The sequence below is a fragment of the Podarcis muralis genome, chromosome 11, assembly GCF_964188315.1.
Source record: "Podarcis muralis chromosome 11, rPodMur119.hap1.1, whole genome shotgun sequence".
In the NCBI taxonomy this organism is placed as follows: domain Eukaryota; kingdom Metazoa; phylum Chordata; class Lepidosauria; order Squamata; family Lacertidae; genus Podarcis; species Podarcis muralis.
In genome coordinates, this window is record NC_135665.1 from 23,000,867 (window position 1) to 23,026,983 (window position 26,117).

The following is a 26,117-nucleotide window of genomic DNA, read 5'->3' on the forward strand; positions in this document are numbered from 1 at the left end:
CTATTACAATTTCACTTATTTGTACAGCAATATGCTGTTCAAAGAACAACTGAACTTCTTTAACTATAACTATTACTTTGCTAATATGAACGGATGTGTTACTGTATTGCCATGTGTGAAGCTAACTTCCACCCCTCGTTCACACTCTAATTGTGGCCCCTTCCAAATGAATCAACACCTAACGCAAAGAAAAACCTACTCAGCCATTCTGTGTACTGAATAACCGGGGTTTTTTTTAATGAAGGGTTTTGTGAAAATTTCACTTGCTCCAATACACGACAGCCTGGATAGATCAGTTGGTTAGAGCATGGTGCTGATGATAATGCCAAGGTTGCAGGTTCAATCCCTGTATGGGACAGCTGCATATTTCTGCATTGCAGGGGTGTTAGGGGTCCCTTCCAATTCTATGATTCTTTATTACCAAATATGTATCTGACCTGTCAGAAGGGGAAGAAAATCCTTTTTACTGAACCCCAGCAGGAATCATCCGTAACCAGCTAGTATTTTCTCAGTCGTAAATTTGCAGACAGATATTATGCACCATACTCACTCAAAATCGGGGTCGTTCATCCACTTGGTGAAGATTTCGGAAGCTAGGTCTAAACAGTCACGGACCCCCAACCAACATGCAGTTTTTATAATGGTTCCTATGCCCCTTTTTGGAAGAAAGAACAAAATGTAAATGAATAAATAAAAGGAGACAGACAGAAAAACATATTACCGTATTTTTCGCTCTATAGGATGCACTTTTTCCCCTCCAAAAATTAAGGGGAAATGTGTGTGCATCCTATGGAGTGAATGCAGGCTCCTTGGCTTCAGCGATAGCAACGCGAAGCCTACAGAACGCAGCGGGAACTTGCGCTGCGCTCCGGAGGCTTCAGGTTCCTTTTGCTGAAGCTGGAGGGCAAGACTCTCCTGGCTTCAGCAGAGAGAGCTGCGCAGCACCCCTTCAGCAAAGCAGGAGGAGAAATGGAAGGGGCTCTGTTTCTCCTGCCGCTTCGCTGAAGGGGCGCTGAGCAGAGAGGGGGAGAATTTTTTTTTCTTGTTCTCCCCCTCTAAAACAAGGTGCGTCCTATGGTCGGGTGTGTCCTATACTATAGAGTGAAAAATACAGTAAATGTGTTGCATCCCCCCCCCCCAAAAAAAGGGGGAGTTGATGTGAACTAATGCACCATCACTGGAGTCACCTGGAACTGCATCCTCTGCAGGCACCTTTGGGCACCTGAGTTTTTATGTGAGTTTATTTATAGGGAATGGCCACGGCCCATTGGTAGAGCATCTGCTTTGAATTCAAGTACCAGTTTGCCAGCATCTCCAGGTAAGGCTAGGAAAGGTTACCTGTCTGAAACCCTGGAGAGTTGCTGCCAGTTACATATATACAGTACACAGAGCTAGATAAACCAATAAGGCAGCTTTCTATGTTCCTATTGTCCAGTTTCTCTGCTCTCATCGGGACTGCACAATCTGATTTCAGAAGTAGGGTGGGATTGATGAGTGAATAGTTCTGTTTCTGTGCATGGGGTTCAGCCAGGTGGCTTTTTAATTTCTTCCAAATTTGCAATTCTATCCCGTGGTTGAATAGATTCCCAGTCTATGTTCATATGCTTGGATGACAGGGCAACTCGAACAACTAGCACTAAATTTACAAGACCGGGGACAGGATAGGGTGGAGGTGGGAAATCACAGAAGGATTTGTAGCTGTAACTAGCAGGAATTTTTTTAAGGAAAGGTCAGTAATGAAGTAGCCCTAGCACGGTGCAGCTGATAGACATAAACTGATGGCTTACCTTTATGTTGCACATTCCATGATAAGGATGCTGGTTTATTAAAAAAAATTAAGGACTTACACAGTATAAAATTCATCTTCCAGTACTTCAAAGCTCTGACGAAGGAGATTTGTATAATGATGACATATTGGTGAAATCCTTGTTAAGAAATATTTCTTTGGAGAAAAGAGAAAGATGTAACATATAGATGAACTCTACTTTTATTACGTTTCTTCTAATACAAACAGCACAATCTTTTCATATCTACTCAGAAGTCCCACTGAAATAAATTTTCTTTTTGTCCCAGGTAAGCATGCATAGGGACTGCACACAGCCTTAAGTAGATAACCTAGGTTAAGGTACTGTGGTTTTCATTTTAGCATTCTCCTTTTCCTCCTCCAATATTTATTTTATTATTATTTCCTTTGTCTACATTTGATAGAAAGCCTGTTTGGACAAGGATATTTCCCCCATGTGTTCTGTACAATATTTAGTGTTTTAGACACTGAATGACAATAACAACGATTATAGCAGAGATTATTATATCTAATTTATATTAAAATATGGCCCTGCAATGTCAAAAAAATTATTTCACTGACGAAATAACAGAACATATTGCTGCTGCTTGTGTGAATGTTTTTTTCTACGTAGAATGAGGATGGAAATAACAAATAATTCCTAAGTGGACAGCAAGACATATAGCTAACTCTTTGGACGTTACATTAACGGCCACTTTTCTGCATGCATTCAAATGGGGAAATGTCACACCAGCAAGTATCTGTACTCATTGTAAAATAAGCACCCTAAATTTCAGAATTTAGATACCTTTAAAACTGGGTATAATTCATAATCCGTCTGAATGAGCCCCCAACTCTCAACTTCTAGATGATGCAGTACCGATTCCCACACTAAGGGATCATCTTCCTTTTCAAGGTACTTAGTTAAATATAGTGGAGTATCATACTCAGTATAACCAGACCTATATTAAAAGAAATCATATTTAAGCAATGCATACAAGCAGCTATGTACATATGTGTATGGGAGTTTTCATTGTTAGACAATGATTACAAGCAAATAAATGGTCTGCTCTTCAAATACTTTAAAGAGAGCTCACAAAAGAATATTCTGCTAGGGCAGGGGTCAGTAACCTTTTTCAGCCGTGGGCCGGTCCACCGTCCCTCAGACCATGCAATGTGGTGGGCCGGACTATATGAGGGGGGGGGAATGAACGAATTCCTATGCCCCACAAATAACCCAGAGATGCATTTTAAATAAAAGCACACATTCTACTCATGTAAAAACAGGCTGGTTCCTGGACCATCTGTGGGCCGGATTGAGAAGGCGATTGGGCCACATCCAGCCCGTGGGCCTTCGGTTGCCTACCCCTGTGCTAGGGGAATGCTGGGTTGTTTACAAGCTGAAGTGTCTCCATTTAGAAATGATATGCAAAGAGTCCTTTATATGAAATCCACGGAACTTGCTTCCATGCAAAGTTCATGATCCGGCGAATGTGAAGCCGTGATTCAAAGTGGGGCCATTTCACATGTGTAGCTTCACAGTTGTCAGTTATAGGAAGTGAAAGTTTAAAAAGCTTCGATGGGCATACAGAGCTGAGAAAATCCCCAGGCACCGAGTTCTATGGGTGGTTTCCAGGGAATGAGTGCTCACACCTCCCTTTGTGGGCGCCCTTTGTGGGACCGCACACAGCACCCCCGGGCCACGTTGGACTCACCAGCTGGTTGGGCTGGCCCGCCTCCCTGTGCTAGTCATTGGGGGTTCCCGCCAAACCCCACTTAACCTATCAGCATCGTGTGGAGGCGGGGCCAGTTGCATAAATAGGAGGCGGAGCCAGCAGCAACCATGCAGTCGGCTCCGGAGCTTCACCCCCCCCTCCCTTTGCTTAATGCTTTTTTGCAGGTTAACCATTTTCCTACCTGTTCAAAGGGAGCTGCTATGTTCTTTTGATGGTTGCTGTTGAAGAGCCGGGAAGGAATTTCCCTGCATTGGCAGGTTTTGCCTTCCCCGTAGCAACTGTCACAACTTTGGCGGTTTGAGGCCTTGGGCGGAATCCTTTGGTCTATCTTACCGAAAGGGGGGGGGAGAAGTGGTGGCTCAACCCCACCCCCCGGCACAGTGACGATTCCAGGGTCCCCTCTTAAAGGGGTTTATGAAAAAGGAGTCACTGGCCACACACTGAAAGGTTGTCAGTGAACTCCCCTGCGTTGAGCAGATATGGGGTGGGCTGCCTGCGTACATAAGCATCTTGCAGTGCACCCTTCCATATCCCATTCACCCTGAGGAGCCCCAGTTTCCCCAGCTGGGGGGCTGGGAGGGATACACACCCGATGCCTAAGCCAAGGTCTTCCTGCATCTGAAAGGTTTAATAAAGTTGTGGCCAATTTTTAATTCCCTAACACGTCGTCACAAGTCATTATTCCTTCTGGTGGTCTCTTGGAATTAGGGGGTCTCCGCCTGGGCTCGCAATGTTATTTAAGCTTGAATCCAAGTGAAATCAAGCACAATCTTAAATTGCTAAGGAACTTAAGTGACAGCAATGCAATGGGAGGAACTTTGTGGGGAAGCAGCTTCCCACATGAAGGGTCTACACTGACCTATCTGAAATCACACAACAGCAAGGGAAGCTTCATAACCCAAATCACTTCCTACACGGTGCTGCACCCCACACAGTATAACTAATGTGGCAATCGTGTCGCTGGCATTATGACCCCAACTTTAATGGTTTGCGTGTCAGGACTCAAATGGAGGGAAGTCCCAGCAGAATTAGGTGCAGCAGACAGCAGTGTATATATACTCACAGTTCAAATATTATTGAATGGTGATATTCCAGGCAGGCAATTTATAGGAGGAGGAAGCGGAGCTGGAAGCAGAGTCAGGAAGCAGGTTGAGGCTGGAGAAGGGAGGCCAGGTGGGCTGGACTCAGAACTGGAGCAAAGAGAGGGCAGGAGCAAGACACAGGCTAGAGGCAGACCAGGAAGCACATGTTTGGAGTGCAGGATCAAAGTTGTCTATGAGAACTCGCTATGTGATCGGCTGCTGGCTGCACAGGCAAAAGCCTCTATGAGTAAGGCACACCAAGGAGGCTGCTGTGTCGAACTTGCTTCTGAGTAAGCAGCTTAAAAGTGTGCTGCAAGTTATATATTTGGGGGACAAATAGGGCAGGTCTTCATTATGGTCACCTTAGTTGATTAAACAGAACAGTGAAGGAAAAACCATAACAGGCTAAGGAAGCCAAGCTGTTAGCCTGAGTCCTAGCAAGTCCAGATCTCAGATTTATGGACAAGGATCCCGAGTTATAAATAAATCCCAAACATTTCTTTTATTTTCAGTCAAACCTCTGCTTCTAGAAGAAATACCGGTATTTTTCAGTCAAAAATTTGAACTAATTATTCCTCTACTGTAGCGCTGCATCAATATTGCCAGAATCCATAGGCATGTATATTGTAGCACAGGGGTAGGGAAGCTCAGTCGGTAGAGCATGAGACTCAGGGTCGCAGATTTGAGCCCCGTTTTTGGCGGACGATTCCTGCATTTGCAGGGAGTTGAACTAGATGAGCCTCATGGTTCCTTCCAACTCTACTAGTCTGTGATTCTAAATCTGTGGGAACCTCTGGCCCATGGGACAAACTTGGTCTGCAAGGTCATTGCTCCCTAACCACCTGACATCAGGTGTGGGGCAGGCAGATACACAGCTGATCCCTGCAGAAAGCTGATGCACAGAGGGTTCAATCCTGCTTGGTTCTCACACACCAAAACCCTGCAGAAAGCAGGACTGACACCCACCAGCTGCCGTCAGCGAATGCGCAGAGAACTCTATCCTGTTTTGTCACTATGTCCCCCCCAGCCCTATAGGCCAACTTTGAGAGAGAGGTGGGACCACCGCTTGTCAATCGCCAGGCATCATTATGACCTCAGATGATTGGCAGTTGGGTGATCCCACTCACCTGTCAGAATTGGCCCACAGAATGGTGGTGGGGCAAGAGAAATATCTGGCCCACCAGGCCAAAATGTGTCATGCCTCATGCCCAATACATGCAGACAACAGTTGCTGCATATAGGTAAAGAAAGAGATCTTTATTCCAGCACATAATGGTATAGACTTGGTGGTGGACACAAGATGTTCAGGACTGCACAGAAGCAACCAAGATGTACCAACGGTCTCCATGCACTGCCTGTCAAGTTTTTAAAGACAAGGCATGGCATGCTCAGTTGCAAAATTTGGCTTTGTGACAATGATGGGATTTCAAACAAGCACTCCTCTGGAATGGGCAGGTCTGCCTAGTTTCAGCCTATAATACTGCACTGGTCCACCCCAGGTGCTGGTGGGGGGGTTGCTACACTGTTGTTCCCCCATGGCGATCCATGGCCCTCCCCAGTCTCCACTGAAACTCTCTGTTCCGCTGGGAGGTTGGGGTGGGGACAAGCCAGCAGCCCTGCTCCCCTTTCCCAAGTGGCTGAAGGCACACCAGAGAGAGACCCTGCTCCTGTATCAGGGCCTGTCGACCGAATCCCAACGGAGCTGCAGGGCTCATGGAACCAAAAGGTTTCCCACTCCTTTTCCAGCAGCTAATCTGCTTGTGCATTTACACTGGTTGAGGGAGTAAGCCAGTGATGGCCAAACTTGGCCCTCCAGCTTTTTGGGGGACTACAACTCCCATCATCCCTAGCAAACAGGACCAGTGGTCAGGGATGATGGGAATTGTAGTCCCAAAACAGCTGGAGAACCAAGTTTGGCCATCACTGGAGTAAGCCAAGGGGAAAGGAATGGGGAGGGAGCTCTTTCATTGAATTTGCAGCTGTGATCATCATAGCTGGTGTGGCTATTCTAAGGAACTGGGGAAACTGCAGCAGCCTAACATAGGACTACATTATCCATGTCCACGTTCCCCTTAACTCTTTTGTGCTAAGCACCCTGCACTCTCAAAGCAAAAGGTGGTGCAAAAGAAGTTTGTGTGTGTGTGTGTGTAAAGAAGCAGAGAGAAGTGGGAAAAGTATGGAGCTCATTTACAAATATAACAAAAACCTGTCTTTGGGAGGTATGCTTACCATTGCAGCTCAAAGGCATCTCCGAACAGTTGGAATCTGCTTACAGAAGGAATGGCCTGCAAAAGAGCATCTACGTGTTCAAAAGGTCCAAACAGTTCATTAAATACGCCTACTGCATTTCAAGATATTCACAAGAATCTGCAGCAGCCGAAGTCAAGATCATGGATACTTTTAATTGAAATGGTTCTCAATTATTCCAAGATGAATGTAATGTGAGATGTTGCACATTTGGAACTGGGACGTTGATTTCATTTACTTAACAAAGTTTACACTCAAGCAAAGGAATTACATTTTAAAAATGTAAAATTTTCATAACAAAATACGATTAAAATAAAATCTTAAAGTAGGCATAAAAGATATCAAAATATCTTTAAAAATCTGAAGTTTTATAACAGATATACTAAATAAAATTAAGAGTTTGGGTAGACTTGCCTAAACAAAAAAAAATTGGGGTAGCAAAAACAGGACAGTGGTGCCCCGCAAGACGAATGCCTCGCAAGACAAAAAACTCGCTAGACAAAAGGGTTTTCCGTTTTTTGAGTCGTTCCGCAAGACGAATTTCCCTATGGGCTTGCTTCGCAAGACGAAACGTCTTGCGAATTCTTGCGAGTTTGTTTCCTTTTTCTTAAAGCCGCTAAGCCATTAATAGCCGCTAAGCCGCTAATAGCCGTGCTTCGCAAGACGAAAAAAACGCAAGACGAAGAGACTCGTGGAACGGATTAATTTCGTCTTGCGAGGCACCACTGTACAGCAAAGGTGTCTGCCTAATATTAACAGGCAGGACAATCAGCCAATCCCTATCTCAGGGGTCTGCAACCTTTAAGACAAAAAGAGCCACTTGGACCCGTTTCTGAAGGGGAAAAAACTGGGAGCCGCAAAACCATTACGACATTTAAAACAAATATATCTCCGGAGCCGCAATCTGACAGCGGGCGGGAAGGTGATGTCAGGATGGTGCGTGACTAACGCACGCACCGCCCCCATGCGACGTCACAGCCAGTACAGCACCCGCCACAGTGGGGAGTGTCGGGGCGCACAATGCGCCTCCTCCCCTCGCTAGTATCCGCCCCGGAGCCGCGGCAAAGGTGTAAAAGAGCCACATGCGGCTCCGGAGCCGCGGGTTGCTGACCCCTGCCCTATCTGGATAAGCAAACTTCAGTTAGCATACATACACAAATAATGTAGGGAAGGTACATCATATCTGTATAGTTTATATTAAATAAAGAATATATTGTTACTGTTATTTAATTACAAAACCAGCCCAACACATTTTTATATCATGTCTAAATTAACACAGCTACTGGAATATAATTAAAGGCATTGGTAATATATATATAGTAAAATATTTGGTGGCAGCATTTAGAAGGTGAATCACCAGTGGTAAAAGAAAAAGGTGATTCTCCACATATAAAAAGAAGCTGAACTCCCCACACAAAAAAGGAGGTTGTCTTGACATAAAAGGTCACATGACTATATAATAATCATTACCTTACCTTTGGGTTTCTTTCAAGCACTTTGGCCAGTCTTCTCCAAGACTTCTGGTCATAATTAACTCTATAGTAGCCAGTCCAGTTCACATTTAAAATAATCCAATCATGTTCTGAATCTGATATCTTCATTTCTGGAAATATTTCTGCAAGTGGCATGAAGGAAACAAAGTTGGCATGAATTTAGTGGTCTTTGTAGGCATGTGAAGACTGTGGACTCATTTCTAAGGTAAGATAAAACATATGAAAATACACAAATGTGCTTCCTACAATGCACAAAAAAGCAAAACAAAAAACCCCCTGGGAACCAGGCAAAGGACCTTCTCGGTAGTGGCTCCCACCCTGTGGAACATCCTCCCACCAGATGTCAATGAAATAAACATCTATTGGACTTTTAGAAGACATCTGAAGGCAGCCCTGTATAGGGAGGTTAATGCTTGATGCCTTATTGTGTTTTTTAATTTGTTGGAAGCCTCCCAGAATGGCTGGGGCAACGTTGTCAGCTGGGTGGCATATAAATAATGTGTTCTTGTTGTTAACGATCCCCACCAAACATCAATACAAGATGAAGTACAGTACACTGCAGGACTATGCCTGGATCTTAAACTGATGCACCAGACACCAAGTTCCTGAAATATAGCTAGTACCGTATTTTTCGCTCTATAGGACGCACCCGACCATAGGACGCACCTTGTTTTAGAGGGGGAGAACAAGAAAAAAAAAATCTCCCCCTCTCTGCTCAGCGCCCCTTCAGCGAAGTCGCAGGAGAAAGAGAGCCCCTTCCATTTCTCCTCCCGCTTGGCTGAAGGGGCGCTGCACAGCTCTCCCTCTCTGCTGAAGCCAGGAGAGTCTTGCTCTCCCAGATTCAGCAAAAGGAACCCGAAGCCTTCGGAGCACAGCATGAGTTCCCGCTGCGCTCCAAAGGCTTCAGGCGGCTATCCCTGAAGCCGGGAGAGCGAGAGGGGTCGGTGCGCACCTCTGCGCCTCAGAGGCTTCACGTTGCTATTGCTGAAGCCAAGGAGCCTGCATTCGCTCCATAGGACGCACACGCATTTCCCCTTAATTTTTGGAGGGGGAAAAGTGTGTCCTATAGAGCAAAAAATATGGTATATCCCAAAAGAGATGGGAGTATGACTATTAAAATCAGTGCTTCCTCACTACATCATAAAGCCGCCGCCCCCCCAGCTGCTGCAGAAACTTGTGTCTCTTTCCCTAACCATGTTGAGGCTCCAATGTCAGTAGAAGCAAAATGGGAATGTGCTGGGGAGTGCTTGAATGTGCTGGATCTAAAGTGTTCCTATTCCACCAGCATTAGGGGTGAGAAAATATGCCAGCCCCTGAAACAGACTGGCAAGGGGAGGGGAAAACACTCTCCTCTTTTCCTACTGCCACAAACCCAGCAGAGCTCTAGATCTGGCATTTTGTTCCCCTTCTCCCTGCTATTTGAATTGCTCTTAATATGCTTTTAGCCTGTTTTCAAGATTGTGTATTGCAAATACTGTAGAGGCTTTCTTAAATTCAGAGAGAGAGAAAACTACTTACTGCTGCTCTTATCAAGCCATGCCAAAGGTTGTACAGTTCCGTTTCTTAACCAAGAAATGGGAATCGTCCACATGTTGCTTCATGAAGGACAAAAACACATGATTATTTATTGAACCTAAGAAAATGAATGGTTCAAATGCAATCAAATAACTTACATTTAGGAAACATTTTCTGGAAAAAATCTAGTTCTCTCAGCCTTTCCTTTTAACTTCTTTATCATTTTAAATGTGCATTCCAAATTGCATCAGCACCTAAAGAATACTCACTTTAATCATATTGGGCATAAGCAAGAAGAGCTTACTCTGGAACTTGAGTTTTGGTGTGAGTTTTAATTCAAGGTACACTAACTTTCCCAGACCCCAATTCCAACTTCTATGAGATTTGGAAAGTCAAGCTGTTATATGCATGACAAACCTTCACTTTCCATTAACTAATAACTAGGAAGCCACAGTCATGCACATGGCTCCACTCCGAACCTGAACTTTCCCTTGGATTTACTTGCAAGCATGTCTCATGGATTTCTGTGCCATGTGCTTTCATGTAGTGGGAACAATCCATATACAGTGGTACCTCGCAAGACGAATGCCTCGCAAGACGGAAAACTCGCAAGACGAAAGGGTTTTTGGTTTTTTGAGTTGCTTCGCAAGATGATTTTCCCTATGGGCTTGCTTCGCAAGACGGAAATGTCTTGCAAGTTTGTTTCCTTTTTCTTAAAACCGTTAATACAGTTGCAACTTGACTTCGAGGAGCAACTCATAGCACGCGGTGTGGTAGCCTTTTTTGAGGTTTTTGAAGACTTTGGTGATTTTTGAAGCTTTTCCAAAACTTTTCCGACACCGTGCTTCGCAAGACGAAAAAATCGCAAGACGAAAAAACTCGCGGGACGAATTTCGTCTTGCGAGGCACCACTGTAGAAGCAAGCACTGTTAAGCACATCTGACTTTCATCATCATAATTTTCATCAAATTTATTATTCACCCTCCACCAGCAGATCCCTGGACAGGATACAATTTAAAATTTGGTATAAAAACAGCTAAAATAAATTGCCTTCACATGAATATGGTTGGTCCTGGAAGCCCAGAAAACTGAACCCAGATATTACAGCCCCAAGGTTCCAGGTGTGCCACGTTCATGCACACCATTCTTCCCCCCATCAGCCAAAAGATGCATCTTGCATTAAATGCCAGGTGATCCTGACCCAAAATCTGAGATCATAGGTGTCAGGGGCTCAGGAGCAGAGGCACAGGAAAGGGAGGAAATAGAGAGCGAGGGGGAGGAATCCGAAGGAAATGTTAGCGATGACAGCGGCCCGAGGTCTCTGAGTCTTTCCAGCGAATCGGAAGATTCACAGAAAGGGGCTCCCATGGTCAGAGCAAGGGGGGTGCCTAGGGGGACACCCCAGGAAGAAGGGGCCAGAGGGGACTCAGAGAGCAGCAGTTGGAAATCAGGACCAGCTTCCCCACCAGAGCGCAGTAGGGGGGAGGAGTCCCAGGTATCGGGATCAGGCGGCTCACCGCCAGCGGGAGGAGATGAGTCAGGATTGGCCACGCCTCCATCGGAGAGCGAGGAAACGGTCAAGAGGAAGGTTGGAGGCTGGGCGCGCGCGCCAAGTTCAAATGTGCAGGAGGGCGGCGCAGTTGGTAGCCCGGATAGGGAGCCAGGTCCTAAAGCCCGCCGAAAGGAGGGGGAGGAGTCAGGGGGGTCAGCGTCAGCGTCAGAAGAGTCCAGAAAGGAGGAGACCCCGGGGGGCAGAAGGACCCAGAGGAGAAAGGAGAGACGGAAGAGGTGGAGTAAGGTTAGAGTCTTAAACTGGTGTACAGGGGGTGGAGACTCAGACGGAGCTTCGCCGGTCTAGCTTCTAAGACGTAGAGCTGGGCGCTGCGGCTTGAAAATGGAAACTGTACTTCAATAAAGACTTTTGTACATTACTACCGGCTAGCGTTGGTCCTCTGTGAGCTGGGACCTGGAGCCAGCTCTGACAATAGGAGTTATGGAAACCTTGTGTGTGCACGACACTTGGGGCAGCACACGTTGTCATATATTTGACACCAGTAAAAGCCTTTCAGTTTATTGTGAAGAGAATCAACAGTGCTTTGACAAAATGCAACTATTTATTTAGTTTCTATACCGCTTTATATTTTTAAGAAAAATCTCAAAGCTGTTTACAGCATACTACTAAGAGCTCTTAATAGAGAACAAAAACAATACAACGGCCCATTTCAGATGATCATCCAAACCACGGTGTGGAGGATCAGAAATTAGCCCTAAGGTTGCATTTCCCTCCTCCCCTCTCGCGTGCAGTTTCACACCTCCTTTTTTGCACAACCCCATAATTCATGTTGACATCCAAGGTGGATTTCAATGTGTCCTTTGGAAGGGAAGTGCAAAACATAATCTGCAGAGTCAGAAGCTGTGGCTAATTATAGTTCAGGCAAAAATAGAAGATTATCAGAAAAAAAGAGTTACCTACTATTCAAATATACACCAAAGTACTTTATGAAATCAAAATTAAAACAATTGCACTAAAGTAAGCATACTTGGTCTTGTTTGTTCCTTTTTTAGAATAAAACTGTTCCTGACTGATGTTCCCAGTGGTCAGATTTACTGTTAGGAGTGGCAAGCCATGTTGGCAGGTCCACGAGTCCATTATAACTTTTACTGGCGCCGGCAACCGGAGGTCATTCTGTTCATCTACTACCTTCAAGAAAAGTCTGGATTAGAAAACAGTTTGGTTTATTTAATTTCACATAAATGTTTCTACTTGTACTAACAGCAGGTTTTCCAGGTACTATTTGCTGGTTCATACACAAGTAAAATCCAGCATTCTTAAACATTTAATAGCTCATACAGAGGGCGGGGGTGAACTTTACAGATCAGTTTTCATAAGCAAGGTTGTCATTACCCACCTCAAGCAGCAATGAGGTGTCCAACTCGGAGAAGAAGATCCCGTTGGATCAGGGGGCTGAGCAGTGCAAGATGTGGGATTGCTGATCCCTGACCCAGGCCCTGACTCTGGGGTGGAGCTGAACCCTTTCAGCCAGGAGCCTCAAGAAACAGAATCCCTCAAACAGACGTCCAGAGACAGTACCACCCAAGCAAGACTGAGTGACTGGTCTCTTCACATCATAGGCTATTAGCTCACTGGTATCTCCTTGCAAATACAGGTAACACACAAAGGCTCAGAGTATTAGACTTCAGGCCAAAGGACTACCACTTTAAGGCTCTCTACTCTTCAGGAAGGGACGGGAGCCTGGGAGGTATAGCCTGGTCCAAGAGGGATGAAAGGCCCCTGTTGAGCTCCAGATTTGCCAGAGCAACTTATCCTATTGAAGCCAGTTACCATACTAATTTGTGATTGGGCCTGGGTGATGAAACTGTCAATTATGTATAAGATGCCTGATCTAAGCAGTTCTTGAAGTGGGATGGGGGCTTTTTCTCCACCTACTTTATTCCCCAAGTCTTTATTACTGTATTTTTCACTCCATAAAACGCACTTTTTTCCTGCTAAAAAGTAAAGGGAAATGTCTGTGCATCTCATGGAGTGAATGTGTGGGTGATTGCTGGCTCGCTTTCTGGCCCTGCCCCCTTGCCCAGACCTCCACTGTTGAATGTTCTGCAGATGAAGGCTGTTTGTTTCCCCAGGGGCATGTGACTGGCTGATTAGATTATCTGTCTGGAAACTGTAGAAACGGCTCCCTTTCCTTTCGTAAAGAAGCTGCAGAACTGTGAGTTGAACCCCATAAAACAGGATATTTTCCCGTTGCAAAGTAAGCTCAACAACTTGAGCTGATCCTCAAAAAACAGGGCTTTTCCCCTTTGCAAATGAAGCTGCACAACTGTGAGCTGATCCCCCCAAAAAACGGGGCTTTCCCCCTTTCCTCCTCTAAAAACTAGGTGCGTCTTATGGTCGGGTGCATCTTATGGAGCAAAAAATACGGTAAGTAGAAACTTTTCATGTGGGATTAGTTTGCACTTCACACACTGCTTTCTGACACACCCATGCTTTGCTGACTGAGGGCACATGACTGCCCACAGATGGTGGCGGAAAGGACTATAGACAACTACAGATATATAAATGTACTGAGATTCATATAGACTTTTGTGTGTGTTAAATGGGCTATTAACAACTGCCTGCAAGGTAATATCACGTACCAGACATAAGCTATCATAGATATGGGAACGTTTGGCCCTCCAGATGTTGCTGAACTGCAGCATCCCTGACGTGCCTACTGGGGCTGATGAAAGTTGTAGTTCAACATCTGAAGGGCCAAAGGTTCCCCACACCTGAACTATCAGATCAAAAAAATGAGCTGCTGCTCAGGGAAAGACCTGACTTGGAAACATGTCAAAGAGGCTTAATGCAGAACGTATTTGGTGCTGCTCATCACTGAGCCCAAACTAGCAGAGCATCTGAACAGTAAGTTCAGCACTGTTGGTTCAAACTAGTGTTGTGCACTGGTTTTAGCTGTACCCTGAACACCACATCAGGCAGAGTCAAACAGGTCATTCATCTCCTAGCCCTCTCCTGACCACAGGAGTTTAAACTAGGATGAAACCCCTAATTAAGCATTAGAGCTAGCCCCTAAATTGATTTGCCATATGGATACGGGTCAGTTAGGCCCCACATTGACCTGGGGCCAACACAAAGTGCCAGATTGGATCTCAGTTCTTCTTGAGAGGCCATGGACAGCCCTGGTTCGAAGGCCTTTCAGGACAGGACCAAGAATGTCCCCACACTGGATATTCCAAGAGCACCAGCGAAAACACTAATGGTTTTAATCACCTTTTGAATGTGATTCCACAGATCATCCTGGTTGGCATTTGAAAAGGAAAATGCATTCAGGTACGACTGTAATTAAACAAGTATAATTAGTCAATTCACAGTGACAACACATTTTGAATAGTCGTCGAGAATCCAACTGTTGGTAAAGTTGTTTTTGAAACTCACATTAAGTGCTTTCATTAAAAGCCTTTCAGTCACAAAGTTGGACAGCATCCGAATGATGGCAGCCCCCTGAGAGAGAGAAAAATAGATATAGATATAGATGATTTATCTCTATGTATTTAGAATGATGAGACTTTGCAAGTCATGAAACTCAAGACATTAATCTACCAACATTACATTCAAATTAGTAGTTTTATGAAATATATTGATTGTTGTGGGGGCGTTTTCAGATGGGTAGCTGTGTGAATGTTGCAGCAAAACCATATAGAGTCTTTTTATATTATACAGTTTCTTCAAAATGATTCCCTGCACTCATATCATACATCTCCAAGTGATGAGATTTTGTATATCTCACACTGTTATATGGCTTTATATGGAATCTTGTGAGTGGCTATTTTGCCACAGAATGCTTTATTTAGGATGGGCATATATAATTACTAAGGTAATTTTCACAAATGATTCAAAGAAGAGTAAAAATATCTCACACAGCCTAACAGCCACATTGATCCGAATTCACAAATCAGAAGTAACAGACTGGAGAATAAAAAGGCACTTGTGGCATTCAATGATGAAGTTTGCTGACCACATCAAACCTGTCGGGCAGTCATTCTCTTCCTTAAAAACCCTCTCCAGTTCTAGATATGTGGGCACATATTGTCCCTCCTCACAGGTGAAGGGAACATGGGGTGGTATTCAACAAAGCTTTATTCAGAACAGACTGATTGAAAGGAATGGACCTAACTTACAGTGTGATCCTATACATGCTTCCTTTGAAGTAAATGCCATTGTTCTCAGTGGGGCTTGCGCCAACATAACTGTGCATAGGAGCCACTCGTCTGTCCCCCCCCCCCCCCATTGTACACTGCTATTTGATATACAGACTCTACTTCGAATGCAGCAGGAAGCCTTCTCAAACCTGGTATCCTCCTATCATTCCAGATCATTGGCTAAACAGTTTGGGGGCAACAGGAGTGGTGGTTCAGAACACATAGAAGGCACCAGCTTGGGGAAAACTGTCTTAAAGGCTTTACCATTCAATTCAATGGAGGCAGAGAATTCCCTTTCTCATATATGAAAAAGTGACATTTTCATACTAACTTTTCAAATCATGTGACCGATAAAATCCTTTAATATACTGCTTACAAATTTTGTTTTTACCTTCTTGTATGTTATTAAACCAAACAGTCTAAGTAATGCACCCGATTCTTGTCTTTCACCTGTGTCTGATAAAGACTGATTTTGTAGTTCATTATCCATGCGCAAGAGAGGTTGAAACACTTCGTAACTAAAGATTTTGTCCTGAAAATAACCATAAAATAGCAATGTTTACCTAAAAATAAAAGACCACATTTTAAGTTATTTTGAGAATTATACTTAATTCATAAAACATTTAATAGGCTTCCTATTTAAAAACCTTCGTTCAAGTCATTGCATTCATAACCCCTTTCAAGAAAATCTGTATTTGGCTGAAATTCTTATCGCAGAAAGTCAATTTGTGGAATGCCAGCATGTGAAATGTAATTGTCAGGAAACCAGTATCATGTCCTAATTTTAATTACCATCTGCTACAGATAATGTAGCATTACATTACAGAGCCTGGCGTGCTCTGGTCCATGGGGTCACAAAGAGTCGGACACAACTAACAACTAAACGACTAAACAACAACAGATAATTAGTGCGAATCAGTTCAGTAATACATAGCACAAAATTTCAACAAAAAGAATACCTATGGTTTATAGTATTACCATAGCGCAAAAGAGCAGTAGAAGACAGCTTTGACCTAGTATACAAGGCATGATTATTAGCTAGGGCAGCTGTTTTTCAACCAGTGTGCCGTGGCACCCTAGGATGCCTTGAATGATGACCAGTGGTGGCAACACTGACCTCTGTCCCTCTTTCCTTCCCTCCCTCCTCTAATGCCTTCTCGCATCTCTGCCTACCAGAGGCTTGCACAGCTGTTTGTTGCAGCAGCCCTGGCTAAAATGTGCTTCCCAAGTGAATGGTGCCTCTGGCCAGGGGGTGCTAGTTGCCAGGAGCTGCGGTGGCCTTGGAGTAAGCAAGCAAGCAGGCAAGGGAGGCCAGCCAGCCAGTCCGTCAGCCCTTGCTGTTGGGAATGGACAGACAAGTGAGAGGCTAGGCAGGCAGGCAGGCAGGCACTGCGCTGGCCTTTCTTGTGCTTGTTGTGGGCAAGGCCTGCCTGGGAGCTGAGTGCCTGGTGCTGAAGGGGAGCCTTTCTGCCTGCAGGACTGGCCACGCCTGCCGCTGCCTCTCAAGGTAAGAAGAAGAAGAAGAGTTTGGATTTGATATCCCGCCTTTCACTCCCCTTCAGGAGTCTCAAAGCGGCTAACATTCTCCTTTCCCTTCCTCCCCTACAACAAACACTCTGTGAGGTGAGTGGGGCTGAGAGACTTCAAAGAAGTGTGACTGGCCCAAGGTCACCCAGCAGCTGCATGTGGAGGAGCAGAGACGCGAACCCGGTTCACCAGATTACGAGACTACCGCTCTTAACCACTACACCACACTGCTGACCTCACATTCACCTTCAGCCAGTCTCCGTTGGGCCGCTAAGGCTGGGGGCATCCTCTTCCCAGGTCCCTGTGGAGCAGTGTGAGGAGGCACTTTTCTTTGGGGCAGGTGGGGGGCAGCTCAGAGACCAGGAGCGGCAACAGTGGCTGCCCAGAGGACTTCCAAGGAGAGGGGAGGAAGACGAGGGGACGCACCCACAAGGGAGGGTGTTTGAAAAAGGGTGAAAGGCTGCCAGCTCTGCAGACAAGGGGTGACTTAACCACAGGGGTGCTGCAATTGGTCAAGGGAGCCGTGGACTCAAAAAGTGGATTCTGCTAAGGGATTTGGAGCCACCTACTGACCTTGATTGGGACGCAGGTGTCCATGTGGTGTAAACCACAGAGCCTAGGGCTTGCTGATCAGAAGGTCAGCGGTTCGAATCCCCATGATGGGGTGTGCTCCCATTGTTCAGTCCCTGCTCCTGCCAACCTAGCAGTTTGAAAGCACGTCAAAGTGCAAGTAAATAGGTACCGCTACAGCGGGAAGGCAAATGGTGTTTCCGTGCGCTGCTCTGGTTCGCCAGAAGCTGCTTAGTCATGTTGGCCACATGACCCGGAAGCTGTCTGTGGACAAATGCCGGCTCCCTCGGCCAGTAAAGCGAGATGAACGCTGCAACCTCAGAGTCATCCACGACTGGACCTAACAGTCAGGGGTCCCTTTACCTTTACTGACCTTGATGGAGAACTGTAAGGCTGCTAGGACAGCTAATGGATGAGTTCTCAAAAAGGTGAGATGAAGTGGCAAATCTGTGCATGGACTGTACTAGTTCAGTGTGTGGATAGGGGCTCATATGTAAGCAGGAAAGTAGGTGGAGGCACCAGAAAGGAGAATGCTGAGACTGGATCTAAACTGGGGCCCTCTAAGACCTGAAAGAACCATTGCATAGATCCCATTAATTTCAAGGGACTGAAAACAATCCCACAGTTTGGATAAACTTTATATAAACGATGATATAGTTCACACCTACCAGAGGCATTGTGGGCATTATGTAATATATACCGAGATACTCCAAGTAAGATGCAAATCCTTCGTTAAGCCATATGTCGTTCCACCAATTCATGGTAACTAGGTTTCCAAACCACTTCAAATAGAAGGAAGAGGAGAGTCTTTCAATTCATTGTTTTCAAACTGCTCTTCTAATCATCAGGCATAAGAGTGTACAGTGGTACATCTGGTTATGAACTTAATTCGTTCCGGAGGTCCATTCTTAACCTGAAACTGTTCTTGACCTGAGGTACCACTTTAGCAATAGGGTCTCCGGCTGCCGCCAGGCCACTGGCACACAATTCCTGTTCTCATCCCAAGGTAAAGTTCTTAACCCGAGGTACTACTTCCAGGTTAGCGAAGTCTGTAACCTGAGGTTTTTGTAACCCAAGGTACCATTGTAGTTAATAGTCTCACATTGGTATACGTTATCAAAAAGGAATGCTATAATGTTTACAGGTTTGTATGAATTTAGGAAGATGCAGTGCTTTTTTTTCTAAAAAAAATGTTTAGGGGTACTCTCATTTTCCTACTCATATTGAAATACTGCCTCTCAATGAGGCCAAACTTAGATTCACAAAATGTTTAGGGGTATGTGTACTCCCAGAAAAAAAAGCACTGGGAAGATGCCATTTTAGAAAAGCTACAAAGATAGAAATCAGCAGTTAAAGTACTAAAAATCAATTCTGGGATTTGATACCATAACCAAATAGAATTCTCTCTAAGTGTGATGCATTCAAGAGCGCAAATGCAATGAATTTGTATGTCTTTAAACAGCAGAACCACGTGGAATGAGGAGGTCTGGAAGACAAGGCTGCACTACTCACCTGCCTTCCCAGCACTGAGTGTTATTTATTATTGGTTCCTGAGAGGTGCAGGGGAGCTGAGTGCGGCGCAGGCACAGCAGGAGGAAGCACCAGATTGGCTCTGCTGCATCTCCAGCATCACCCTGAGCTCCCAGGAGCTCCCCTCTCAGGAAGCAGCAGTGATGCTCAGTACTGGGAAGGCAGATGAGCAATGCCGCCATGCCTGACTACTACTGAGAAAATTACATAACTTTCCCCCTGCCAACTGCTATATGCATTTCCAGATGAGTTCCTATAAGCACTAATTGAGGCTTCTATTGAAATGGAAATGGAGACCTCTTGAAATGTAAATAAGCAGAAATTTTGGGTCAGGTCTTTACCCTTCCCAACCCACTACCTTGATCCTTTTTCTACTTTAATTTAAAAGACGCATGTTTATGCTTTACCACCCCGTTAATCGTGTCAGGATAAAGCGTGTAAAGCATGGCGTTCCCCCAGTTTACAAACACTTTTTTTCAGACACCACTTTAAATAAAACTGTAATCGCTTAACTCATAATGAAAAGAAAAACAAGTCAATGGGAAACACAACAGGAAAAAATAGATTTGCTTTAACAACATAAGCAGAAGCATATATTGGAGGTTCAAAAGGTTTGTTTGGTATTAAAGTTTATAATAATCTGATATATGTTTGCGGATTTGTAGAGCAAACGCTAATCAATCAAGTTTTGATCCAGTATCTTATTTTACATGCTTTCATTAAGTACTCCTTTTTAGGCTTTTAGCAAAAAAATAGTCTGGTGCTAAACAAATGTTCCCTGCTGTTCCTTTCTTGCTCCCACTTCTGTGCTTCCCCTTGTCGCTTCCTTCCCCCTTGTTACTTCCTTCCCCCCTTTAAACAAATGAGGTACCGGTACTCCCTATCAGTGAGTACCACCACAAAAAAAGCACTGCATACCCATAGCTGCATACTACATTCAGCTTTCAAGGAATGGGATCTATTACAAGGTGTCCAACTGCAAGCTCAAAGGGACAATGCGCAATGAACTTCTGGAAATCACTAAATGTATTATTTTTTAACATGGCTGGGAACTTCATGGAGACTAGCCATGACACTTAAACCTCCATATTTGCAGGCAAAACACCTCTTGAGTATCAAGTGATAGGGACAAACAATATGAGAAGGTCACCACTTTCTTGTCTTGCTTATGAGCTCCTGTATATTCCTGCCTGTCCACTACTGGAAGCAAAATGCTGGGACAAATGCACTATAAACGGAACCAGAAAGGTGATTCTTGTGTGTTTCACTTATCCTCCCACACTTCTACTGGGACTAGATTGTAGCTGTGTTGCTAATTAGAGCAGGGGCCATTGGCACTGTACCCCTTCTCCTTTGCGGCCCAAAAATGCTATTTAGGGGGGCTTACTTTTAGCTGTGGTCTCTTAAACAGCATCTTGTTAAACAGCACAGTGCCACAGGAAGCCTCATAGGTCAAAAGGACAATTCTGGTGTGCTGGCAGCAGTGCAAGTAATTGCTTGCATTTCTGCAACATTTACCTAAGTCATACGTGGGAAGCTTTGGCCCTTCAGATGCTGCTGAACTACTGCTTGCATCAGCACCAGCAGGCATGGCCAATGGCCAGGTTACACGGGAGCCATATTTAAGCCACATCCAAAGGACCAAAGGTCCCCCATACATGATCTAAGTGCTTTGAGAGAAAGCAAAAGTGAGTCCTTCATTAGTAAATGTACTGGATATATCAGTGACCTTTTTTTAGTGAACAGTCTGTTGAGAAAACTCTCCACATTGCTTATGTTAATCTCAACACAGACACCCAGACGCATTATGGGCTTTTTAAAGGTCATGCTAGGATTCGCTTTTATTAAGTTTGTTAGGTCTATGCAATTATCTATAAAACTCTAAAAATGTATTCAGTCAGTGATATGCTGCTTGAGCCTTCTACTTCCCCAAGAACTGTACTCCCGATGACCAATTCCAGACACTTGGCAGTTCTCAGGATTTATTTTCACATTAAATTGGCACTATTGCAGCTACAGCTACTACAAAAATAACACCTTCATTTTTAAGATAGATTAAAGTGCAGAACATTTTACCACATGCCTGGTGTGCTATCTCATGGGAAATAAGCTTGCAAATCCAATATTTCTGGCGTGTGAATTTATCTTCTGGGTGATACAGCAAGGATAATTCCTGGAAAGTCATTAGCCCCCAGTGTTCCATAGCACCAGCTCCCATATCAGGTAGCACAAGCAGATCTAGATTGGTTTAAATATAGAGAAAAAGAAGAAGCTTTAACAATTTCACAATTCATACGTTTACATGAGTGCTCTTGGCTTAATCTGCCATTTCCCAAGATTTTTAGTCGCTGACAATATTGGCATGAAAAGAAACCTAGTACAGTGGAAGCTCGGGTTGCAAAAATGATCCGTGCAGGATGCACATTCGCAACCCGCAGCGGTGCATCTGCGCACATGCGGGTTGCGATTTGGTGCTTCTGTGCATGTGCAAAGCGCGATTTAGCACTTCTGCGCATGCGCAGCCGCCAAAACCCAGAAGTAACCCGTTCCGGTACTTCCGGGTTTCGGTGGTCCGTAACCCAAAAAAGTGCAACCTGAAGCAACTGTAACCCAAGGTATGACTGTAAATACTATTGGGAGCTTCCCCCCCGCCCCCATGTAGGTTTTTTCCATGTTCCGTGTTTTTTAATAACAAAAAAAACCAAGGAAGTATTCGTACAAAAGAACATAAAAAGATACCTGCTTAATCAGGTCTCAGGTCCACCTTTGTGTAGTGTGGCCAATCAGATGCCTTCAAACCCTGTTTGTAGGCTTCCTGAAGGCACCAGCCCTCTACTCTTGGTTTCAGCAACTGATATTCAGTGGCATATGGAATGTTAACACAGAGGTTCCATATCATCACCAGCACAAATAACCATTCATCAACATATTCTCCATAGATTGGTCTAGCCCCCTTTTAAAACTATTTGGCCGTCGATGTACCGTATTTTTCGCACCATAGGGCGCACCGGACCATAGGGCGCACCCAGTTTTTAGGGGGGGAAATCAAGAAAAAAATCTTCCCCTTTAGCCCCGTGCAGCCTCTCCTTGCCGGGAGACGCTGCGCAGGGCTTTCCTGGCTTTTCTGGGAGGTGGGGGAATTCCCCCACCTCCCGCAAAACCGGCAGAAGCCGCGCGCACTTTAAAAGGGCCGCACGGCTTCTCCTGGCTTTCCTGGGAGGTGGGAGGTGGGAGAAGGGACTGATGCGGCCAGTCAGTCCCTTCTCCCTCCTGTGGAAAAGCCCGCAAGAGCGCACGGAGCTTGTGTGCGGCTCTTGGGGGCTTTTCCCGCCTGCCTCCCCCCTGCATTCGCTCCATAGGACGCACACACATTTTCCCTTGCTTTTTAGGAGGGAAAAAGTGTGTCCTATGGTGCGAAAAATACGGTATGTTGTGGCAATTAATTCCAGAAATGGGATTGTATGTCGTGGAGAAAAGTACTTTCTTTTGCTGTACATACTTCTTTGCTAGCAAAATGGCAGCTTAGAAAAAGAAGATTACTTCTTAGACGTTAGGTGTACCACAAAAAAAAAATCAAAAGGGTGTGGTCAAAGAAGGGATGGAAAAGTGAAGTGATTCAATAAAGAAGGGACACATTATGAATGAGAAATTCCATAAGATAGATTCCAGAGGATTAACCAGTCAATAGCATCAAACACCCACACACGCACCCCAAAACTGACCTAACACTCAGGTGATATTTTGGTCTCAGCTTTCCAAGAAAAGAAACTCAGGCAGAACATCAATCATATATACATTGAAAGGACAAGTACATATAGAGATATCTGTCAGCATGTTTGCTAGCGAGGGTTATTTCCCTTGAGTTTGCCACAGGTTCCTAAGGGCAGTAGCAGAGGCAACCAGAGAGCTGGGAAGAGACATTAATATCACACCCTCACCACATCTCTCTTAGCTGCCCCACCACCAAAGCTTTCAACTGAATTGCATAATCTGTTGATGGCTACTTCAGGGATATTCTAAGGTGTAGGCTGTTTCGGACAGCTCACACCACAATAAACCAGTTAGTTTCAGGGTCACAGAAATGTTATGCCTTTTGTTTAGAACAGCTGTTCCTCAAACACTGTATGGATTTCTAATTCAAAGTCAGAAGAAAAAAAGCATTTCCGGGAACGTACCGTATTTTTCACCCTATAGGACGCACTTTTTCCCCTCCAAAAATGAAGGGGAAATCTGTGTGCGTCCTATGGGGCGAATGCAGGCTTTCGCTGGAGCTTGGAGAGCGAGAGGGGTCGGTGCGCACTGACCCCTCTCGCTCTCCAGGCTTCAGTAAGCTATCACAGCAAGCCTGGGGAGCCCGCGGGAGTTCCCACAGGACTCCCTAGGCTGCGGATAGCAGCCTGCTGCCCGGAGCGCGGGGCGCACTGAAGCCATGGCTGGGGGGGGGGGATAAAAATTTCTCCCCCAAAAAAACTAGGTGCATCCTATGGGCTGGTGCGCCCTATAGGGCGAAAAATACGGTATCACATGATTCCAACCAAAAACAATTTTGTCCATTTTAAACATTGTAAGAGGTTGTTTCTTTTTTAAAAAGAAGCAAGCAAGAATACCTGTTTTTGAAAGAGGGTAACTGATGTTAAGTAAGTCTTCCATAAATGAAAAGATTGGTCCAGTGATATTTAAAGCATAATCAGCAGATCCATTTTTAATTGCATCCTTCCGAGCCCAAATGCGTATCTATGAATATGCACAGAAATTGTTATTTTGGACAACTGATGAAAATCTGTTTCATATCATTAGGCCTTCTTCAGTGGCCATGAATTTGCACAGTGACTTTCAGAAAAAAGAAAACAGGTATTTAGCAGAATTCCTTAAAACTTCATTGCATTTTAGACCTCTGTTCAGGTTGCCTTATCTTTTGCAGACCACCACATTTTCTTCCACAACATCGTGTACCCTGAAAGTCTTATTCTTTAAAAGCTTAATTGCTCCCACATCCGCATGCAGTTGTGCCATGTATGCTTCCAAACAAAAGAATGAGTTTGCAGGATGAAAGGAAAAGGGAAACGGTTGCTAGATGGTGGGTGCCACTGCTAGGTTTGTGCATGCTCTGTGTCAGTTAAACATTTGACAATCAACACACCAATGGATTCATTTCTGTGTTATCCAGGACTACATAAGCAGTCACTTGAAAAGCATTGTGTGTCTGCTCCACACCATGTTTGTCGTGACTACAATTTGTAAGAACCATTTATTACCTGGATTACATGCAGCCAGTCACCAATCAACTTAAAAATAAGTGAGAAGGTACGAGTGTGCTAAGCAGACACAGAATGCTGCCTGACTCTTGATAGGCAGGTGGAAAATTCTGTAGAAGGGGTAATGGAATGGAGCCTTCTGAATTGGTGCATTCTGTTAATATTTTGGATTATCAGACATTTGGGTAAATGGGAGTACTAGCTGCTTAATGGTTAGAGATATGAGACTTCGTGAGTGAAACTTTATATAATCAGTAGGCTGCTACAGACAACTTAGCTAGACAACACAAGCACTGATAAAGACCTTGGAGAATGAAAAGCCCAGAAACACAAGCATCTTACTCTTTCCCCCATAGTGTAGATCAGTGTTTCCCAAACTTGGGTCTCCAGTGGTTTTTGGACTTACAATTCCCATCATCCCTGACTACTGGTCCTGCTAGCTAGGGATGATGGGAGTTGTAGTCCAAAAACAGCTGGAGACGCGAGTTTTGGAAACACTGGTGTAGTTCCTAAACCCTTCTGCCCATTTTGCAAGTGACAAGACAAATCCACATGGGCAGTTTGGGTAAAACAGACAGTGGGACAGAGTCCCACGAGAGGCTGTGGGCTGCTTTAGCTGAGATTCCTGCATTGCAGAGGTTTGGACTAGATGACCCTCAAGATCTCTTCCAACACTATGATTCTATAATGATATAATGGCCCAGACTGACAGCCTTTTAAATGGGATTATATCAATTTAATAAATCTTTAAAGGAGCACTCTCAGCACCAGTCAGCCGACTGGTGCTGAAAACGTATCTCCAAGGAGTTCCCTGTAATCACTGATTTAATAGTTAGAGCAACCTCATTTGAACTTTGACAGCTATCAGTCACCTGCCCTCTTAATGTTAGGTGATTGACAGGTGGGTGATGCCACTCACCTGTCAAAGATGGCCTGCACGGGGTGAGGGAGATGAGCATCCAGCACGCCAGCTAGATCTGGGTCATCTGGTAAACCATGTCTGGGATAGCATTGCCTACACGTTGTGAGTGATGTACTAGTAAGAGAACCCTATTCCAAAGGTGGGCTGGCGTGTGGAAAGCAGTCTTCTAACAAACTAGTGTTTCTCCACTAAAGAATCTAGTTGTACTGTGCTTAAACAAAACCTGATCTGGAGTAACCCTGTTCTGAATAAGATTGACAAAGTGGGAGACGGGAGTAGATGTAGCATATTAGTTTTCAGGATGCAATTTATTTTTTTAAAAAACCATTTAATCTTATACCATAATTTAAACATCAGTGCATATTGCGCAACACACAATTCACTCATAAATGCAAGTATATGCTGCTAAAGTCTATAATAAATTCAGCAGACTTATTCACCTCATTGCCCCTCTCCACTGTGGTGACGTAATCAAAGTTACAGACCGCAAAAGCAGTGACATATGTGGACATTTTTGGTGTTGTTTCAAATGTTGTGACAGTCCAGTTCATCAGTGCAGTCCCATTACTCAAAGTGCTCTCATTCACATCTTTATACTCAGATACATCTATAAAAGAACAATTATTATAGGCATTAATACTGAATATTATGGCAAATTTGCTCTGTTCAGAATGGAAGTCTAAGGGTGCCTGCTATATAGTGACCGCTAGATCTAATAGTCAAGCTGTACTCTTGTTTCCTG

General features: G+C 44.6%; 1 protein-coding gene across 1 annotated transcript in view; it reads right to left on the minus strand.

Moving 5' to 3' along the window:
• The window catches only part of LVRN (laeverin), a 39,487-nt gene that overhangs the window by 6,772 nt on the left and 6,598 nt on the right, over positions 1-26,117 (minus strand). Inside the window, exons 3-16 of the mRNA XM_028749118.2 lie at positions 25,816-25,982; positions 23,806-23,932; positions 21,282-21,436; positions 18,337-18,450; positions 15,963-16,103; positions 14,808-14,873; positions 14,643-14,708; positions 12,397-12,557; positions 9,860-9,936; positions 8,324-8,463; positions 6,831-6,886; positions 2,592-2,745; positions 1,848-1,942; positions 551-655 (exon numbers count right to left, since the gene is read on the minus strand). Of these exons, the coding sequence (XP_028604951.2) occupies positions 551-655; positions 1,848-1,942; positions 2,592-2,745; positions 6,831-6,886; positions 8,324-8,463; positions 9,860-9,936; positions 12,397-12,557; positions 14,643-14,708; positions 14,808-14,873; positions 15,963-16,103; positions 18,337-18,450; positions 21,282-21,436; positions 23,806-23,932; positions 25,816-25,982 (1,624 nt within the window). The remainder of the gene's footprint in view (positions 1-550; positions 656-1,847; positions 1,943-2,591; positions 2,746-6,830; positions 6,887-8,323; positions 8,464-9,859; positions 9,937-12,396; positions 12,558-14,642; positions 14,709-14,807; positions 14,874-15,962; positions 16,104-18,336; positions 18,451-21,281; positions 21,437-23,805; positions 23,933-25,815; positions 25,983-26,117) is intronic.